This window comes from Leucopleurus acutus (assembly GCF_964270905.1).
Source record: "Leucopleurus acutus genome assembly, chromosome: 1".
NCBI lineage: Eukaryota > Metazoa > Chordata > Mammalia > Artiodactyla > Delphinidae > Leucopleurus > Leucopleurus acutus.
The window spans coordinates 174,144,824-174,165,431 of NC_139142.1; the positions used below are offsets into that span (position 1 = coordinate 174,144,824).

The 20,608-nt window shown below is 45.0% G+C and overlaps 1 protein-coding gene across 2 annotated transcripts in view; it reads right to left on the reverse strand.

Annotated features, from left to right (window-relative positions):
* The window catches only part of DIP2C (disco interacting protein 2 homolog C), a 362,563-nt gene that overhangs the window by 174,504 nt on the left and 167,451 nt on the right, over nt 1-20,608 (reverse strand). Inside the window, exons 2-4 of one of the 2 annotated variants that reach the window (XM_082847812.1) lie at nt 12,907-12,978; nt 11,169-11,336; nt 1,660-1,770 (exon numbers count right to left, since the gene is read on the reverse strand). In XM_082847812.1, coding sequence (XP_082703938.1) covers nt 1,660-1,770; nt 11,169-11,336; nt 12,907-12,978 — 351 coding nt within the window. The remainder of the gene's footprint in view (nt 1-1,659; nt 1,771-11,168; nt 11,337-12,906; nt 12,979-20,608) is intronic. The other variant, XM_082847813.1, reaches the window with a different exon arrangement.

The following is a 20,608-nucleotide window of genomic DNA, read 5'->3' on the forward strand; positions in this document are numbered from 1 at the left end:
TGGTGAGTTAGTTATCATTAACAATCACTGAACTTCAATTTTCTCATCTATAAAATGGAAATAAGAACTTGACTAGTTTCTCTGAGAACTAAAGATACGGATGATAGTAAACATGTGTCTACCTGTGTGTCTAAGTGCATGTCTACATATATATCTATGTGTATGTCTACATGTGGCTATCTACCTGTATGTCTCCTGTATGTGTTACTATGTATGTGTACCTACCTGTGTGTGTTTACGTGTGTGTGTGATATATAAAATGAACAACACACTCAAGACAAAGGAAAAAATGGAAACATTCCACAGCAAGTCGACAGCACATATGTGTGTGCTACCCTCCTAATTATTTGAAAGGGGCCTTTGAGATGCCCGAATGAGTACAGTGTGCTCTTGGTATGTGCTAGGAGTTAAAATACCTGTGAAAAAAAAGAAGGTGGATTTGGGAACAAACTCCTGCCCTCACTCCACCCCCACATACTGTCCCAGGCACCACGCCAGAGGGGGCCAAGAAGGCAGGAGCAGCGGTGAAGCTGCACTGGGCTTCTTCCTAGTTTCTCAAGACTATTCTTCTTGCTTCCGCAGATGAAGATTTCTGATGCCATAAAATCCGTCTTACCCCTTCTTCCCTTCCAGAAAGGAGAGCAGGGCCAGGCAGTCAGGCACACAGCTCCTTAGCGGGAAGGGTGGTGGTTTATCTTGCAAGCCCCCATTAATGGAAAAATTCACAACGCTGAGAGGCTCACAGGGTTGACCCACCCACCTTGGTATGAACTGGCTGAGCTACTTCTCCTCTTGCAGTCTCAGCTTCCTCTTCTGCAACATGAAACAGTCATAAGTACTTCACCTTTCTGTTATAAAAACCAAGTGAGATAATGCCTTTGCAAGTACTTTGCAAAATATAAAGTGATATATAAATGTTATAATTTGGGCTGTCATCATGAGCAATCCACATGTACCCTGAACTGGTGTCCCAGCAACAACACTTACTGATAATTTTCTTTTAAAAAATTAGGGAAGCAGGTAAAAGCAACTTTAATCCAGATGTTGGGGGGAAAAAAACTTTTTTCAGAAAGTAAAACATTAATCACAATACAAGTTTCCTGATGCTCAATTAATGAAAGAAATTTAAGCCAGTCAAGCCCAGGTGATGACTGCAATAAAACGGAATTATGAAGATAGCATTCTTATACACAACATCATAAAACACAAAGGAAATAATAAACGGAGAACATACAAATTATTAAGACTCTTATTACTTTTTTGAAAATTGTACTTGAAAACAGAAATCACTGAGGTTAAAAGAGAAGGAAAAAATACTAGCAACCAAGATTATGAAAAGTAAAACCAAACTTTTAAACAGTAACACCTAAAAGAAATAAGCAAAATTTAGCTTATGAGAGGTTACTTTTTAAGTTCTTGTGAAATTCTAAATAATGGAAACGATCTTAAAAATATAAAAAGAGTTATTATTTACTGAATTTTAATGTGTACCCTAGAGGGTATATTTGTGTCTGAGATAAGATGGCATCTGTGGGCCACATGACCAACCACAGGGACATCCAAACTCACTGCCTCATACTCACACAGCTTCTGCAGACATGTGCCCACTCGTTCATTTCACCATCACCCACATTACAGACCCCACACCTGGTGCCTTACCCGACCGATAGCGCTCATCTCGTGACCCTGAGGACCTTCGGCGGTGATAGCGAGAGGCGGAGGAAGGAGTAACTGGAGCCCGGCGCTCTGGAGGCAACGCTTGATCCACTCCTGGGTTAATGAGGAAAACAGCAAAGTAAGGAGAGGTTTACTGGCAGCTGGAGTTAACTTATTTTGCAAAACAAATCATTTGGTAGAATAAATCTCTGACTCTCTGCTTTCCCACAGCCAAGCTGAAGCACACAGGGGAGTGGGCATGGAGGGCTGGGACATCCTGGACAATGAACAGGAAAGGAAGAAGTATCCGGGGTAGGGCACGACTCAGGGCCCCGACACTACAGCCTTCAGAAACACTGGTCCAGGCTCCTTCACGTCACAAATGCCTGTTATGTCATGTGCCGTGATGCAGAGTAAGCTACAAGCAATAATTCTTTAAATTACATTTATCATTAAATTAAAAGCAACTGCAAATAAGTCTTAAAGGATATTTTAATAATATAATCCAGGTAACCAGGATGGAGCATAAACTTTCATCTTTGTTCATTCAAAATTTCAAACTCTCTGCAATCTGACTCCATTTGATGCTAAACAACTGAACAAGTTGTATTTCAATATGGCTTTGAAGAATTACCAAAACTGTTTACACGGTCAGATAAAAATGATTCAATGATACTGGCCAAAAGCTGACCTAACTCTAACAATCTTGATACCTATTCAGAACTAGAGTAGTCAGAGGCACAATTTAGATAAAACTAGGTACTACGGGAAAGATGTAATCACTACAGTTCAGAAATAAAGTAATTCTGAGCCCTGAGTATTAAAGATTAATGGTTGCTTCTTCAGAAAAGGGTTAGTAATGCTCCGGAGAAAGTAAACCAGAAAGAGCAATTTTAGCAAAAAACTGTCTGGTCCCTGGTTTTCTGTGATGGCTCCATGAGAGTTAGCTATTCATCCCTTAGATTTAATATCCCTCCTATGCTGCTGATTTCTGAGCCTCACTTTTTAATGGAATGTTTGTGGGCCCTACATATTACGTTTGCTATGTTAGAACTGTACAAAAGACACCTGCACTGCAGGCCTGGGTTAGGTTCCATGGTTTTTCATCTAGCAAGCGTATTAACACTGCTAATTAACAGTCCTTGTCACTGAACTGTTCACAGCTCCAAGTCTCCTCCAGCTATTGTCTCAAATCTTTTAAAAAATTACTTTGTATTTTCGTCAAACAGATGCACAGAATTTATGAAATCAAAGACTACTATTAAGTCTCATAATGAAGACAGTAGTTACCTGGTATTTACGTTCATATTGAACCTTAGAATTCTAAACAAAATTATTTGTAAATTTAAAAATTTTAAATTTATTTGTATAAATATATTTATTTGAAAATTATTTATATTCATTGCCTTTCCTGTCAATTATTGTCAAGAAGTTAAATTATTACATGTCATTCTGATACTATAATCTTTATGTAAAATCTGTTTTTTTTTTCTTTTCTCCTGTGTCAACTTTTATAACTTTTCCTTTAATCCCACTGAAGGAGGTGCAAGCAAGCGTTTCTTCCCATGGCAGGGGCGTCACCAGATCTACTTCCAGTAGGTCTTTTACCTGGGCTGTTCCGTTTACCCAAAGAAGAGACGTCCAGTCTCCTGCATTGTGACTAAACACAGTGTTCACAGTGTTTAGCTGGAGCTATTCTCACTCTCCAGCACATGCGCTCTGATTCAGGGCCTCTGGGTGCAGTACTGCCAGGTGTCCCCAACTCTAGAGGCTCTTAGTTCCCTTTCTCCAGAGAGCAAACATCTCTGGGGGAACGGGGAGGATGTGGATCGCCTGTTCCCTAGATGCCATGCCTACCCCCACCCCCCGCCGTGGTTTCATCAGCACCTTCATCTGCTGCCTTCCTCCCCTTGGCTAAATAAGGTGCCTCTAATTATCTACCTTATATAGCTTAAGAACACATCACTATTTCTTCCATTCTCTTGTCCTGGGGATTTATACTTTATCCGTTTACTGACATCGTAGTGCAGCTCTGGGAAGAAGCAGAGCTAAATGTACACCTTTGAGCTGCTGAGGTTAAACAGTGCCTGATACACACACACACACATCTAGCTTTCAATCTCAGTAGTTACCCATCTAGTTCTTTCAAATACGCTTTTTGGAATTAATTTCAACCTTGACCCCTTCCAGGTCCCTAGGTTGTCATATACTTCCTCTGGGAAGTGTAGTCATAGCACTTACAGACCAGCTATACAGAGTTGTAGGTTAGTTCTCACCTGTTGCAGTCCCTACACATCTGTCTTCAGAAAGCTAAGTCTGCATACAAGCACTGTGAACATTTACTCTCATAGGCTGAAAAATAGAGCTTACAACCCAAGTTTTAAAAAGAAATGAATAAATTAGACAAAAGGGGAATAGCTTCAACAGGTCACCAGCAACAGGACATTAAAAGAGACTAAAATATAAGTGTGCATATTTCAATCATTAGTTTTTAACTGACCTCACTGTAAATGAAATTTGAGGTAGCTTAAAGGTACCTCAGTCACATATGCAACTCCAAATTAGAATGACCTGGTACCACAAGAGAAGCCGGGGTAGTATAACCCATGGCCCATGACCCACAGTAAGAGGAGCTGACCACATGCTGCTGCTGGGATGGGCTCCCTCCTGGTAAGGCTAACCACGAATAATTAGGAAAACACATAATCACAACACAGTACTCAGCACTGCTGAGGTCTCACATTCAGGCATGGGTGAAAACTAGCTCAAAGGAAAGCCACAAGATGACCAGCGTGTCTACGACACAAGGTGAGGCGTCCCAAGGAAGGTGGGTGGGGTAACTGTTCAGAAACACGCAACGCAAGGGCGATAAAAAATTCTCCTCAGGCAAAAATGAGACAGAGATCAAGACTGGATCTCTTCTCCGACAAACATCTATTAAGCACCACTAGCTTCAGATCCCACACAAATTGAGGGGAAATGCACTGGGGACACTGCCATGCTCTGGAGCTGGAGCCCCATCTGCTGCCATCACGATCTGACCCTGAGCCTCAGTTTCCCATCTTTAGGCAAGACTGATAGGAACAGCCAACGCTTAACAGCACTGGTACAAGCACTTTATATTTACTAATTTATTAACATAGGCATATGACATAAGTTTCTGCCATTTCACTGAGAGAAAATGCAGGCCCATAACTGGGTCTTGAACTCAAGCAGTCTGTGCCACTCTCACTAGTGCCCTTCCATTTGTGATGGGCATCCTTTCCTGGTGCTCCTGGGCACCTGCTGTCACTCGGAGCCCAAGCAGAGGCCAGGCCCTTGAAGCGGAGGCTACGTGCTGTTCAGTGCTGCACTCCAGGTGCAATGATCACTGGTTACATGGACCAAGTCCAGCTGGTGCTTTGAATCCATGAAGAGGTACTTTTGTGATCTCACCACAAAACTACTGTTCAAGAGCATTCTTATAAAGAGAGATGGAAACTGCTACAATTCCAGACTGCTGGCCAGGAACAAACTCAGAGCAGGTGAAAACTGCTGAGGTTGTGTGCATGAAGGTGTGCACACATCGATCCTTGCTTGGGACAGGGGCAGGTTAAGAGCCCAGAGAAGGCAGTGACTGACTCGCTGTCTGCCTCTGGCCAAGTGCTGCCCCTGGCTCACAGGAGGGTCTCAGGAAGCACTGCTGAACCGGTAAGTGAAATTTTCAAGGCTCGTGCAGAGGGCTGCAACTCATCAATTCATAAACTACAATCTCAGAGAGCTTTTGTTTCCTCTAGAATTGCCACGGGACTGTAAATAAAACTCATCAGAGGAAGAAGACCAGAGGTGCATAAGAGGAAAAGAGGAAACAAAAGGACAGCACAGGAGAGAGCAAAACACACCTCGTCCCGCTGCTGAGCGTGCGCCTTCCTGGGACCTCACACTTCTGCACATGGCACCCCACCTCTCCACTCCCTCAAACACCTCCATCCCCTGGGACTCCTCTCTTCCCCACCCTACACTTTATCCTCAAGGTTAGAAAGGTCACCAGGCTTAGCGCTCAGCCCTGCCCAGGCGCCTTCACAGTCACACAGCACCTGCAGCTCCCAGCACCCTCTCTGCCACCAGGGCCACTACAGCCCGGAATGTCAGTCTCTCTCTTCAATCCAAGCAGGGCTCTGACTGGTTCATGTCTCTACACCCTGTGGACCACAGAACCGAGCCCTAAGCTCCTTCCCTGACTGCCAACCTCCCTCCACCACACCCTCCTCGCCAGCCACCTCCCACTCGTGCCTCCAGGTTCCTGTCACACAGAAACACTCTTCCCAAGTTTTTGCCGTGTCCTATCGCTATTCACTCCTCCAAATGCTTTTTTTTCCCCATCCATATGTAAAAACTTTGTTTAAGCCCAAGGGAGAGAAAGCAGAGAAACAAGCCATTTTTATTAGAACTTCAATTACTTCTAACACATGTTTAAGAAAGGTTCCCCCAAACTAACATAATATTGTAAATCAACTTTACTTCAATAAAAAAAGAAAGGTTCCCCAAAGAAAATCCTAACAATATAGTTCTGGCACCTAAACAACCCACCAATTTCAGATTATTAAATAAATGCAGGTATTTCATTAACGCTATGGTAAACTAGATAATAGAAATCACAATAATCCTCCTATTAACCTAAGAATAAGGCCCACAGGGGCTGGTCCATTCACCCAGACACAATGGTGCACTACAGGCCAGAAGACCTGCAGTATAGACACCTGCTAGAAAAAGTATTTCTAAATTCAGACAGTAAGGGAAATACACTGAAAAACCTTGGTTTTCAACATATTTTTAAAAGAAATCATGAAGGATGTGTACAAGATAACCTGCATAAAAATGTATATAAGATTTAAAACAAACATCTTGATTCAAATTCTGGTCTTATTTTTACTAATTGCATAATGGGACAAATCGCTCAGCCTCTGAACCTCGGTTCCCACATGTGTTGGGGTGCAGCCATGGACACATTAATACAGGAGTGACTGCTACTCCCAGGACCCTCACCATGACCCAAGGCTCTCTGCTCCCTGCACACAGCATTCGTGGATCTCAGGGTCCCTCGACCTCACCGGGCACCCAAAGGGCTCTCACTTAAGTGAAAACATGCTTTAGGCAGTTGGTAAAACTGACAAGGATTTTTCCATATTTCAAGTTTGTACAAAAACAATTTTTGAATTGTCCCATTCTCTTCTAGCACCTAATTATACTTTCCTTCACACAACAGCACTTATTTCTAACGTAAGTACCATCAAGGAGTTTGCCAGAAAATAAACAGGACAACTGTAGTACAGGTGAGAAATTTACTACATTCACTTCATACTGACGCAAATGAGAACAGCACAAAAGAGACAGAAATCTCACCATCAGCACTGCAACATCTCCCTACCATGCTGGCCTGATTCTTACATTACTGTCCCTCTTGTGTCTACCTTACCCTCCCCATTCACATGAAGCCTTGCAATAAATCAGTATAAATTTGCTAACCATTTTCCTATTCATGTTTGAACTTTCCTAGGAACTCATGCCTGGAAAAGTACAGATGACCTGGAGTTCAGGGTTTCACAAGAGCCCCTACCATCGTGCATCTGTGTCTCATCCCCACATCCCAGCACTTGGCTTTGCTCAGCAGGGAAGTTCGGAGGCAATGAGAGTATATGGTCAGGATCAGGGCTTCGGATTTCTGCGTTTTCCTTATAGATTGTCCACAAAAACCCATATGAGCCAGACCCTGCTCCATGCCCAGCTCCGCCTTCCGTAGAGGCTCAGCTGTTCCCTGTTAACTACTGATGTCTGGGGGAGGAACCTGATTGCTTCATGCCACCAAAAAGAAGAAGAAACCCATCAATAATCACCAGCTGTGTGTGATAAAATAAGAATACTACTTAGACAACTGAGAGTAGCAAGCTGTGTATCAAGATCATGACCAGGGCTTACCTAGGATACAGGTCATTTACCTTTAGGTGATGAAAGTTCATTTCCTGTAGCAACTCAGTCTGGAAAGAATTCATGCTAAGTCACAGGCCACCCTGATTTAACTACTCATATTTCTCTTTTTCTGGCATTTAACCTTGCAGGCTACACCCCATCCATCATGAACAGATGGCATGGCCGAAGAAGTCCCCTAGCTCTGTGTCCCTACAACCCAGGTCAGACAGGCAACACACTGCTGTGCTCAGGGAAGTGAGGGCTGCATTTTGGGAGACAAACTCTGTGGCAGGATGAAAATATAGACCAAATTGTGCACCTGGCACCGGAGAAGCAGAGCAGTTGTTAATGTGAAGAAGCAGAACCGATCAACCACAGCAGGGCCAGTAAGCTTCATTTCCTGGAGAATATAAAACACAACGGCCTGTCCTAACCCCAGGGATCAGGCAAGAAATCCTTGTCGAAGTGACACTGCACTGAGCTTTAAATGATGCACAGGTACAGGCAGAGGGCACAAGCACGTACAGAATGCCTCACATGCAGTGTGACATCGGATGTAGGCTGGAGGAGGTGAAGAGAGGTCAGGCTGCTATCCATGAAGCCCTTCTGATGCAGACGAGTCTGCACTCCGGGTGGGGCCGTCTGCCTTCTCCAAAAGAGCAAAAGTGGACAATAAACTCGCCCTAGCCAAGAGAGGCTCCTCTCTGAGTAGGCTGTTCACGTGGATCCCACAGCCGATCCCCGGCGAGCAGGAAGGAAACAGACAGACTTGCCCTCTGGTCACGGTAGCCGAATTCACCAAGATTTTCACAACTACACAGTAAGTCCTTGTAACTGAGCACAAGACGCCTGCTGTTGGAGGAAAGGCGAGATGGGCCTGGAGAAGACTGGATCTATATAAATCACTCACCACTCAGAAACATTTGATGCCAATCACGTGGAAAGTAATATCTAGCCAATACATGCATCATGAGAATACAGGGACTATTTGGTCAAGGAAAGTTTCACTATTTATGGTAATGTTGGAATGTTACTACCTCACATCACCATGGCCTTGTCATGAAAGCAGTGAAGACTCATATAGAAGCTAACACCAAGTGATTAAGATACCCCTGGAGAGAGTGGACTTTATCTTCTATTTTCACAAATTTTATCAGGTTCAGAGACTAATGAAAAATATATAGTTTCAAAGACTAATGAAAAACTGCAAGATAACTAGAACCAAGTAAGTTCTCCTGAATAATATTTTCTCTTTGATAATGATTTTCAATATATTCTGACCCCTTACTTCATTAAATACATAATTTTCTTTTTTCTTTCTAGCTCTGGCACACTTTCCCTCATCCAGCTTTAGGTGAGCATTCAACACTGTGCTCCCTGAAGACAGCGTATCTTTGACTGGGATCCCCAGTCACTCACTTCTGTGCAGAGAAGAAAATCAGGAAAAAACCTGCTTCCCCAGCGCTTTGCCTGGGATGGGGTAATGCTTGGGAGCTCAGACTAGGGTGCTCAGCTGTTGCTGAAGGCTGTGGAAGCCATCCTAATTCATAATCGTGTGTCCCAAACAAATCTCCAAAGTATATTTGAAATATCTTTAGAATACTTGCTAGAGAAGTCTTTAAAAATTTTTTTTAATATATAAATTTATTTATTTATTTATGGCTGCATTGGGTCTTCGTTGCTGTGCACAGGCTTTCTCTAGCTGTGTTGAATGGGGGTTACTCTTCGGTGCGGTGCGCAGGCTTCTCATTGCCGTGGCTTCTCTTGTTGTGGAGCGTGGGCTCTAGAGCACAGGCTCAGTAGTTGTGCTGCACGGGCTTAGTTGCTCTGTGGCATGTGGGATCTTCCTGGGCCAGAGCTCGAACCTATGTCCCCTGCACTGGCAGGTGGGTTCTTAACCACTGTGCCACCATGGAAGTCCCTCTAGAGAAGTCATAACTTTTTCTCTGATAAATAAAAATAATGTTAAAAAAAAGAAGTAAAGTTCATCAAAACACAAACTACTTTTAGAAAAGTGTATGGCAGGATAAGGGTAACTAAAAAGGAAAACAAGATATTTCTCGTAAAGATCCTACACCAGGGCTTCCCTGGCGGCGCAGTGGTTGAGAGTCTGCCTGCCGATGCAAGGGACACGGGTTCGTGCCCTGGTCCGGGAAGATTCCACATGCCGCGGAGCAGCTAGGCCCGTGAGCCATGGCCGCTGAGCCTGCGCATCCGGAGCCTGTGCTCCACAACAGGAGAGGCCACAACAGTGAGAGGCCCGCGTACCGCAAAAAAAAAAAAAAAGATCCTACACCAAAGAATCATGTCTAAGACTGACCTAGTCAAGAAAGAATTCTCTGATTTAGATCCACGTGCTCTCCTTACTGCTTCCCAGAGACAGTCTTATACGTGTGACCATTCATCCAGGGCAACTTCTCAGAAATACAGATCAGCAATAAGAACTGCAAAACGACCTGGGCATCTGGTCGCCCAATCCCAGCATCATGGGTGAACCTGCCTTCTCCTTCCCAGTGGGAATGGCGTGGCCACAAGGGCCAGGGAGCAGTGTTCCCAAGCAGCTCTCACAGCCTCACACATCCGCAGGTGCAGCAGTGAAGCATACAGAAATTGCGACGGGGCCCCTGCAGCTAATGCCCAACTCCACCGCCCGCCTACCACCGCTCCGCTCTTCCCCACACAGACAGGCATCACGCCCGTCAGCAGGCTGGCATGGAGAGGAGGGCAGAGCCACAGCGGAGAGACCCGGCTAGGTTCCCTCCTCTAAGATCCTGGGGGTCAACTGTGACATAACAGCTTAGTGTCTGTACCTGATTCTCAAACAATGCCTTTTATTTGAGGTAAAACCCTGAAGCTTATAAATGCTTATTCCTTATTGTACTAAAAGGCGCACTGAACTCATCTTTTTGGGCTTCTTATGTTCAAAATATTGCTCACTAAAATAATTTTGACCTCCGAATAGGATCACGACCTCTAAGAATACACTCTATGATTAACTGGTTCAATTTTTCAATTTCAAAACTCCGTAACTGCCCTCTGGAGATAGGAATACCATGGAGCTACAGACCTTACTCCCTGAAGCAGATCTCAGAGGCCAGGATTCATTAGAGTTCATCCTTCACCCAGGTCTCTGGCTATGAGACAAAGTTTAGCGGAATATCAACAATTTTAGGAAGAACTGTATGATCTGTCATGCATTCTTCTTTCTTAAGTGTTTTGTAAGTGGTGCTCCAAATGCAAAAATATGGTTGTAAAAACCGAGTATTATATTTTAATAGAAAACACTCAAAAACTGGGCCCTGAGTCAGCAGGATGATCATGGTCCGGGGTCTGTGACAAGCTCTTTGCCCAAGGAGCACTGTGGCCTCGATAAGTCGCACAAGTTCAAATGGAGAACAGGGGCTCAGAAACAGGACCTCCTATGTTCCCCCAAGGCTGAGCCCTCACTTCTGTTTAGAAAGGCATTAGGTGGACAGTCCATTGCAAACGTGCCCTGCCGTGGGGGGGGTGTGTGTGTGTGTGTGTCTCTCTCTCTCTCTCTCTCTCTCTCAGTTAAGTGCGCTCACCGAAACGAAAGTAAAACAGTGGCCGGTTTCCTGCGGTGCTGGCCGCCCGCTCTCTGACCGCGGCGTCTCGGATGTCACACACCCCGATGTTGCCAGCCTGCAGCATTCTTCTCGGGGCTCCTTCACTGTGCTGCAGTCTACACCGGACCACGGCAGCTCCATTCGCTGCTGTAACAAGTTGAAAAAAAACTAATTAATTCAAACTTTAGTTTTTTTTAAATTTGTTACAGCACCGAGCAGAGCGGCCGACCCCATGCAGAACAGCATAAAGAACATCAAAGGGACCACGCCACACAGGGCCACCCTCAGCGCTCAGCAACACGGGTCTGCCACGTTCCTGGCACTGTCACAGCTCCAGAGCCATCTTCTGGGAAGGTGTAGAACTGCTTCTGTTTCACTTTTGTTTGGTAAGGCACGGACAATAAAATCTAGCAACCCAAAGGGCCTACAGTCTCCCCGCCAGCCTTCCTCCAAGACCAGGAGGGGCCAAGTGCAGACAGGAATTCATCACAACAGCTCTGCTGGAGCACGAGAGGAGGAAAGCGGGGAGACCACATCTAGTCGTCTGCCCACGTGTGCTCTGAAGTCTCTCACACATGGGGTCAGCTAGACAACACACTTATGTTCCATCCATTCAGACAGCGCAGAGCTTCTTCCTTTTACAGACTAGACAGCAGGAAAACCCAGGCCGTCAGCTAAGGCAGGCCCACGCAGCCGGTCCATCTTTATGTTAACTCTCTTAAGTACCGAGAAAAGAAAGAAATCACACACAACCAAAGCTAAAAAAGCAGCAGAAACTCAACACACAAGTTAAGTGTCCTGGAATGTGAGCCACAGGGGGGACACTCCTTCTGCGCCCACAGCACTGGAGGCTGTGTCACAGCCCGGAGAGCCGGCGGGCCTGCGCTGGGCCTGCACATGCAGACTTGAACCTCTTCTAGCAGAAGCGGCTCAGCAGAGTTTCACATTTGTTCCAACACTGAACACTGGAGAGTCTACTTCTGTTGCTGTCCTTCCTCCTGGAGGACTTGTGTTAGCTTTAAGCCATTCCTGATGCCCAGAAAATTCTCAAGGTTGCCCTTGGGCTGAACTGAGCTTACATCAGAACGGAGTGTTACAACTGCAGCCCAGTATCATCTTCCTTGCCCTGAAATGTACAGAACCCAGCTTGAGGGCAGAAATTCTACACACGTGCAAACGCTGGAATTAAACAGGATTTGTACTTGGGGAAGAATCCATTACGTTGACAATCACGTTTCAAGAAACAACCAACCTTTACAATTTTATAATACCAGGCAGGATGTTACACCATTTTTCTAGATTTCTAGATTGGCCCTCCACCCCGCACCAATGACGTCAACAAAAACCTTGGATTAATTTAAACCATTATCAATAAATTTAACTCACTAAGACAAAAGTCATGTTTAAACCATAAATGCTCTCATATTTTTTATGATTGTAGCCATTTTAAAGTAATCAAACATATTACTGCAGCTCTATGAATAAAGTACCTATTAAATTTATTAGGCACATTTATAGAAAAGTCGTATGTATCTTCTAAATTCACAAAATATCCTGCAATCACACAAAGGAGTAGGATGTGCCTAGTGCCACCTCAATGGCGTGATCTGCATGCAGACTGGGGACTGAGGGAGGACTTGTGCTCAGCTGTTCTCTCGCGTGTTACAGTTAATTCTTAAAATGGGATGCTTTATGCTACTCATCAAGGTTTACGTACTCGGAGGCTGGGGCAGGTAGGCTCCAATCAATTTCGATCTCTTCTTTTCATATCCTTTTTGTGTGATGTCACCTGTAAGAGAAGGAAAGGGAAGTTCAGAATGCTTTCACAGGTAGAGCTGAACACTCAACTGTGAAGACACAGTCACATCTGTGTGTGTCTTCTATTTCCTTATAATTATAATTTAAGAAGAAAGCACTTCATACCATTCACCTCGACATTTCCTCTGCTCACAAATAAATACTCATTTAAGTTATATAAAATCCTTCACTATGCGCACACATGCTTGTCCCTGGCCCCTTCTCACAAGGTTTTGGCTCTGATGGGGTCCAGAATTGGATTCTTGCAATCTTATTCACATCTGTGGGGCAGGAAACCTCCCCGATCTACACGGCTCTCATTAACTCAATCAACAATGGATTCTGCAGGTGTCTACCCCAGTGAGAGCTGGCCAAAACCACCACTGATTAGCATCTTCCTCCATCAATGAGACTTTTTTTCTTATCAGGCATGTCGGTCCCAAGGACTGTACTTACTGCTAGCGTATTTTTGAAAATAAGTGTCTAAGATGAAATGAAACAGTAGACAAAACAAAGCAAGAGAACACAGGACCCATGGAATCCAAAATATATGAGAAAGAAGCTTATCAATAAAACAGGAATTAAATTGCTGATGCCAGAGATTCAAGAGCCATCGCTAGGCTGGCATTTTCCCCAAGTGCCAAGTACCTGGGACAAATAACCTTTATGACGTGCAACAGCCTTTCCCAATTACAAGCTCGAATGTACCCAAAATGCTGATTTGTGCCCTTGAATTTTTCTGAAACTGTTAATTTTTTTCCTAATATTCTGACCAAGCCATCATTCCTAAAAGAGCTAAACACTAAAGTTTCAATAAAAATACAGCAAACAAATGAAAAGTTATAATGAGTCACACACAAGTTGCTAAGTCCGCTTTTCCTGGTGGTGGTGCTCGCTACATTTGATCAAACCAGAGGGCACCCTGACCCAACCAGCTCACAGCTCACTGCAGTCTTGTCCAGCCCACGAAACACATGACTAGTTTATGCACATGGAGCTGTAAACAACATAAATAAATGAAAACGCAGCCCGCTACTGACTATTGAGCATTTTTGGTGCTAAAACACACTGACTGCTCTTTGAAGACAATAAAACTACGAGAAAGCTATTTTTTGTGCTAATTGTGCTGCTGCTCAGCATTTTATAAACTCAAAACCAGTTTGCTCCCTGAGGGGTTGCCTAGAGGAAAACAGAAGCACGAGACAGGGAAAGGAGCACGTGGGTAGGGGTGTGTTGGTGGGAAAAGCACATACTGGCCTGTTGGGAGGCCACCTGAGCACAGGGTAGACACCTACTGTTTACCGGGTGTTTCCCTCCGGTGCTCTCCCTTTCCCAGCCAACCCCACAGCTGCTCTGCACAGTCATGCCATCAAATCCTAGCCTGATGAACGAGCCCCTTCCAGCTTGTTCTTCACCCAAAGTTCAGCTTAAGTTTTGAGGAGGAGATCAAGATGGCAGAGCAGGAAGATGTGGAGCTCACCTCCCCCCACGAACAAATCTAAGCTACATCTACATGTGGAACAATTCTCACTGAAAACTAACTGGAGACTGGCAGAAAGACTCCTGTACAACTGGGGCTATAAGAAAGAGCCACATGGAATAGGGTAGGAAGAGAAGTGATCTGGTCAGGAGCTGTGCCCCACGGAGGGGACTCAGAGGAAGAGGGAGATCACAGGAGCAGAGATCTGCCCTGGGGAGTGAGCGGTTTGGCCACAGACTCCCTGGTCCTAGGGTCTGACACAGTGAAGATGAGTGCCCTTGGCTGGTTGGAGGGCCCATGGACTAACGGGAGGGCTGTGGGAAGCCTGGGCTCCATGGTGAGGAGTGTGCACGCTGGCTTGCTCCCATGCAGGGTAGAGCGAGGGCTGCTCCAGCAGCTGCTGGTTTCCCATAGCCTCAGCCAAGCGACCGCTCCAGTCCCGCTTGCTTCATGATGGGGAGAGGGCCCAGCTGTAAGACTCAGAGCAGCTCAGACCCAAAGCAGCGACTGAGTGGGGTGGCGGCAACCACTAGCAGCGCTTACACAGGTGGCGAGTCAGAAGCAGCCCTGACCTCTGTCGGCGGCCAAACCCCCCAACCCCGCTGAGAGCCCACACAGGCACCTCTTGCTTCAGCACTGCTGGGGCGACGGGACTGGTGCAGGGAGCGCGGAAAACATACACTTAAAGGGAATGGAGCCAGCTTGGAACTGACCCTCAGGGCTTCTGCTCCAGCAACTTGGGACCTGGCCCAGCCCCGACAGGGTGTTGATGCCATCGAGCAGAGGGGAAGCCCAGCTCACACCTGGCTACAGCCCTCACCCCTCCATCTTCAGCCCCTCCTCCTAAAAGTTGAGAGCTGCCAGCACACCCTGGGGGTAAGACACGACTTGTGCTCACAACAGATAATGAAGCAAAAATAAACAAGTTACCAGATAAAGAATTCAAAGCATTAGTAATAAGGATGCTAACTAAACTTGGGAAAGGAATAGATGAACATGGTGAGAATTTTAGTAAGAAACTAGAAAATATTTTTTTAAAAAAAGAACCAGTCAGAATTGAAGAATACAATAAGTGAAATGAAAAACACACTAGAAGGAAAGAAAAGCAGATTAGGTGATAGTGAAGAACACACAAGTGATCTGGAAGATAGAATAATGGAAATCACACAAGAAGAACAGTAAAAAGAAAAGCAAATTTAAAAATGAGAACAGTTTAAATGATCTCTGGGACAACATCAAGCACACTAACAACCACGTTATGAGGTTCCAGAGGAGAGATAGAGAAGAGGGTAAAAATGTATTTGATGAAGTTATGGCTGAAAACTTTACAAACCTAAAGAAGGAAACAGATATCCAGGTACAGGAAGCACAGAGAGTCCCATCCCAAACAAGATGAACTCAAAGAGACCCACACCAAGGCATATCATAATTAAAATGGCAAAAGTTACAGATAAAGGATTCTAATGGCAGCAAGAGAGAAACCAAGAGCCTCATTCAAGGGAACCCCCATAAGGCTATCAGCTGATTTTTCAGCAGAAATATTGCAGGCTAGAAGGGAGTGGCATGATACATTTAAAGTGCTGAAAGGTAAAAACCTGCAACCTAGGATACTCTACCCAGCAAGGTTACCATTCAGAATTGAAGAAGAGATAAAGAACTTCTCAGACAAGCAAAAACTAAAAGACTTCATCAATACTGAACCTACCCTAAAAGGAATGTTGAAGGATCTTCTCTAAGTGGAAAAGAAAAGGCTACAACAAGAAGAATCTATAGGAAAAGAAAAATCCCACTAGTAAAGGCAGACATATAGTAAAGGCTGAGGATCAACCATTTAAGCTAGTAGAAATATTAAAAGACAAAGTTCAGCTCAAGTTTTAAAAATTTCTCAGATGAACATTTAAGTATTGGGGGGGGTCCCTCCCTTGAAGCCAACCTCAAAGGACACTCAGTATTCACTCTCATTTTAAATGTGGTCTTACTTTGGAAAGCTCCAGCTGTTAAGATCCTGGCCTAAAGGAACACAGGCGCTTTCCGCGTGAAGCCACAGCTCCTCTTTAAAGGGGAGATGTTAATGTCGGCCTCACAGGGGCGTCCACTCAGGTTCCTGACCCCACAGACTCAGAAAGGCTGGGTGGGAGGTGGAGTCAGTACCTCCACACAGGTGTTCTATTTCAGCTCCACTACTAAATCATGCCACTAAGCAGTCAGCTCGGAGAACCTCCAGATAGGACTCAGAAATCCCAGGCTGCTATCATCTTTCGAAACCTAGAAGAGGGAAAGGGAGACACTATTTATTGAATAAGTTCCACACCCCACGAATTTTATCTAAATCACAGGTTGGAAAACTACAAATCCAGCCTGTGGGCTGTTTTTGGAAATAAAGTTTTACCAGCACACAGCCATACTCCCTGGTAAGCACCACAACACACAGCGTGCAGCCTGCATAGCCAGAAGTATTAACTACACGGCCCTGTCCTATGCGCCCTAAATAATCTCTTTTAATCCTTATAACAACTGATTTTACAGGTAAGAAATCGAGGTGCAAATAATGGTTATGTTTCTTGCCCAGGTCCCCAGATCTATGAAGAAAACCACCTCTGTCCAAGTCCAAAACTTTTCCCATGAAAGCCACACCTAGAGTCTCCACTCGAGCCTCCACTCTGTGACCACCGGTCAGCATTCTTGCCACCGGATGTCCTGCCCAGCTCTCCGCCTGATCCGGACGCCCTCCTCAGGGACAACCTCTCACCGCACTGCCTGTTTCCATGCCCCCAGCCCCTGCCCTGTCTCAGTGACATCCCAGCCTTGCGCTCTGGCCACACAGATTCCTGCACAAGTCTCATGAGGCCTCAGATGGCTGCTTACAGTTTGTTTTTGTAACATATACGAGTGGCTTATCTTCAAAGCCGGGCTGTGACACCTTCACGGGTCAGTGTCCTACAGAACCGAGTATGACCCCTCTGTTTTACAGACCAGGGCTATGTATTGATGGAGTTAATCACAAATGAGCAGCAGACACCAACATACAGAATGACTTCAAATAAGTGACTGGACAGATGCTGCATTCATAATCAGGGAAAGTGCCTGGTGACTATTTAACTGTTTAGTGGCCATGTGGGGAAAGGACAGAGGGAAATCGATGATTATTCCATTATTAAAGTGTGTGGAACACCAGCCTGGCTCATGTGTTACGTAAACGATCCAGCGTCTGCGGCAGGAGCAGGTTCCTCAGGCGTCCCAAGCATCAGGGCTAAAATGTCCTCGCTGCGTTTCCTTTTCCACGCAGAAAGTCCAGTTATTTTTATCTCTGGAGCTACTTTAGCATCTGGTAGACTGAGGTCCAAAAGACCATCTATGTCAAACTCACTGCAAATTTATATAAGTAGGGCGATCTTGTGTTCTGAAGCAACCAATGAGGATAATATAGTAAGACAGATAAGAGAGGTAGATGAATGGAGATAGAAAGAATAAATTGAAAGGATAGATAGATGACTGAGAGAAGGAAGGAAGATAGATGAAAGATGGGTAGGAAAGACAGAAGCTGGCTAGCTTTACACACAACTCCATCCACCCAGAGCCCCTCCTTGGTTTCTGCCTGAGGTTGACCTACAATCAGTGCCATGGTATCACCATGGAAACACACAGTGTTTCTCTTCACTTTACATCCATTCAGGCTAAAGCTGGATGCTTTAGCATCCAACTTTGGCTGCTCCTCCCCTCTGCTCCTCACTTTGGATCTGTAATGAGCACACAGTCTTCAGGATGAAACTCTGTAAACTCAATGCAGAAAGGCTATGAGAGAGAGGAACCCTACTCCACATCACATTTCTAAGCAAGACTTTATTAAAACCTATCAATCTATAAAGACTATTCCATGGTTTACAGCAGGTTAATTAGTATTCTTTCAACCTGTAAGCTAAAAGAACACTATCAAGGAAACACGTAGATCACTTCGCCCATGCTGCGTCTACATTTTGCTCCTTGAAAAGGCGCAAACAGTTGCTGATGTTAAAGGACATGGACCACAGGATCCCTTGCTTGAGAATTTCCCATACAAAATTCCAAAGAGTGTATTTTCCATGCTTTGATACTCAAGACACCCATCTAACTCTCCTTTCATTTTAGGAATAAGAATGTATGACAGAAAAGTAAACACATAAATCGTTTGTAACTTCAGTGAAGAGAAAATAAAAGTGATTTTTTGAGACACTTTCTACTTTATCAAAAACGTTATTTATATTATTATTCTTGGACAAAGAAGCTCCATAAGACCAAGAATTACAACAGTAGAAATTAAAGTTCTCATGTGTTCTGTAACAAAGGAAAGAGAGATTTACAGCCAAGTCATAAATTTGAACTGAAAATGCAAGTCAAGTAAAGCCCCCAATGTACGGTTGAATCTCACTAAGACAGAGACCATTCTCCCCCCCGCCCCGCCCCCACCCTGGGAAGAATTCTTTTTCTTACTTATATTGTAGTCCAGAGTTTCCAGGCAAACCCTGAGTCTTAGAAAAGCGAAGGAAAAAACAGCCTAGGAAATGCAAGAAGGGAGGTGATACTGCAGCTCCTCTCTTTTTCCATCCTGGCCTCATTCTGGCAAACTTGGACCCCACAGGAATTTGCAGAGCCCTGTGGGTGTTGGGTCAGAATAGGACAACCCGTAGAGCCAGGAATACCCCCAAGAGGGGAGTGTGTGCCCCAGAGCCACCTCCACAGCTGGGTAAGCGCTGAGTAAACAGACCAGCCTAACAGGGATGGTTTCCATTCTTGGTGTCAGGAGTTTATTATTTAATGCTGGAACGAATGCTTTATATAACAAAGCAATCATTTCCATGTTTGGAATTTTATGGCTGTCAGGAACCTTCAGAACGCCTCTCTCCTAAGCCGCTGGCTTTATAAGGCTTAGGGAGCACCCTTGACGGCCTTCTCCCTCCCACCCAGCTGCTGGAGGCACATTTGTCATCTCTGTGGGAAGCTTTTCTTTTCTGCAGAGAGACTGTGCTGTCCTGGCAAGAACCCACCCGTCCAGGGGAGTAGAAGCAGGCAGACCGGGAACCTCTCCTCGCCCTGAACACAAACCATACGTCAGCTAACTTCTCTGGTCTCATCTTTCTCAGTGATAAAATATTGGTAATAACACCTATCACCTTCCACCGTAGTTGAAAAGATCAAATACACAGAACGTGAAACGTCTCAGAAAGCATGAAATAGAGAAGAAAACATAGTTTAAAAACCCAGCAAGTACTCATGTGGTACCTACTACACGTGCAAACTTGTGAAGGACACTACCAGGCTCCCAGGCGCGGCACCTGCTCCGAGTTGGGCGGGAAGAATTCCATGCTGGGCGAGCCAGCCAGCAGGTACATGCGAAGAGCAGGATGGCTCCAGGGGAGGGAGGCCGAAGGCAGCAGATGACAGAGTATCAGAAATCCCGAGGAAACTTGAAATCCCAACCTCTTAGGCATCCACGCGCTTCTCTTTTATCCCCGCCACAGTAACCGGACGTGGGGTGCCATCAGCTCTCCCTGTGTCGACCACACAGTGGCTCGCAGCTCTGGATCTCAGTCCCCAGCGCCCGCCCGCTCCCCACCCGCTGACCTACCACTAGGAGGGTGGTGAGACCGCGGGGCCTCGTCCTCGGAGCCTGGCGAAGGCTGCTCCGGGACTGCGCGCAAACCCATCAGCAGCACCTTCATGTCCTTCCAGAGCCTGGGCCCACATCTCGAGATGTCACATCACTTCCCAATGACTGTGTTTTCCCTTGTTACTATCTTACGACTGGATTTATTGCTCTTTCATTTTTCTCAGGTTTATGCCATATTGCCAATGTAAAATTTAGAAATTTGAGTTCTATAAGGATATTTTAAGTAAGGTAATCAGGATAAATGTAAACCCTCCTCTAGGATTATAAAATCACCAACGCTTATTCAAATGCTCAGGATGATGGAAAAAAACGCTCAACATGATTGAGATTTGTACGTTTATGGGAATAACCATAAAGTTCCTCAAAACATTTAGTTAATGGCATGACCAGAAAGAAAAATATATATTTTAAATATGGACTATGTTGAAATCTTAACTCTAGCCAGTAAGGTCCGGATGTTACCACTTAACTTTGACACTTGTCAGAGTCAGGAAGGGT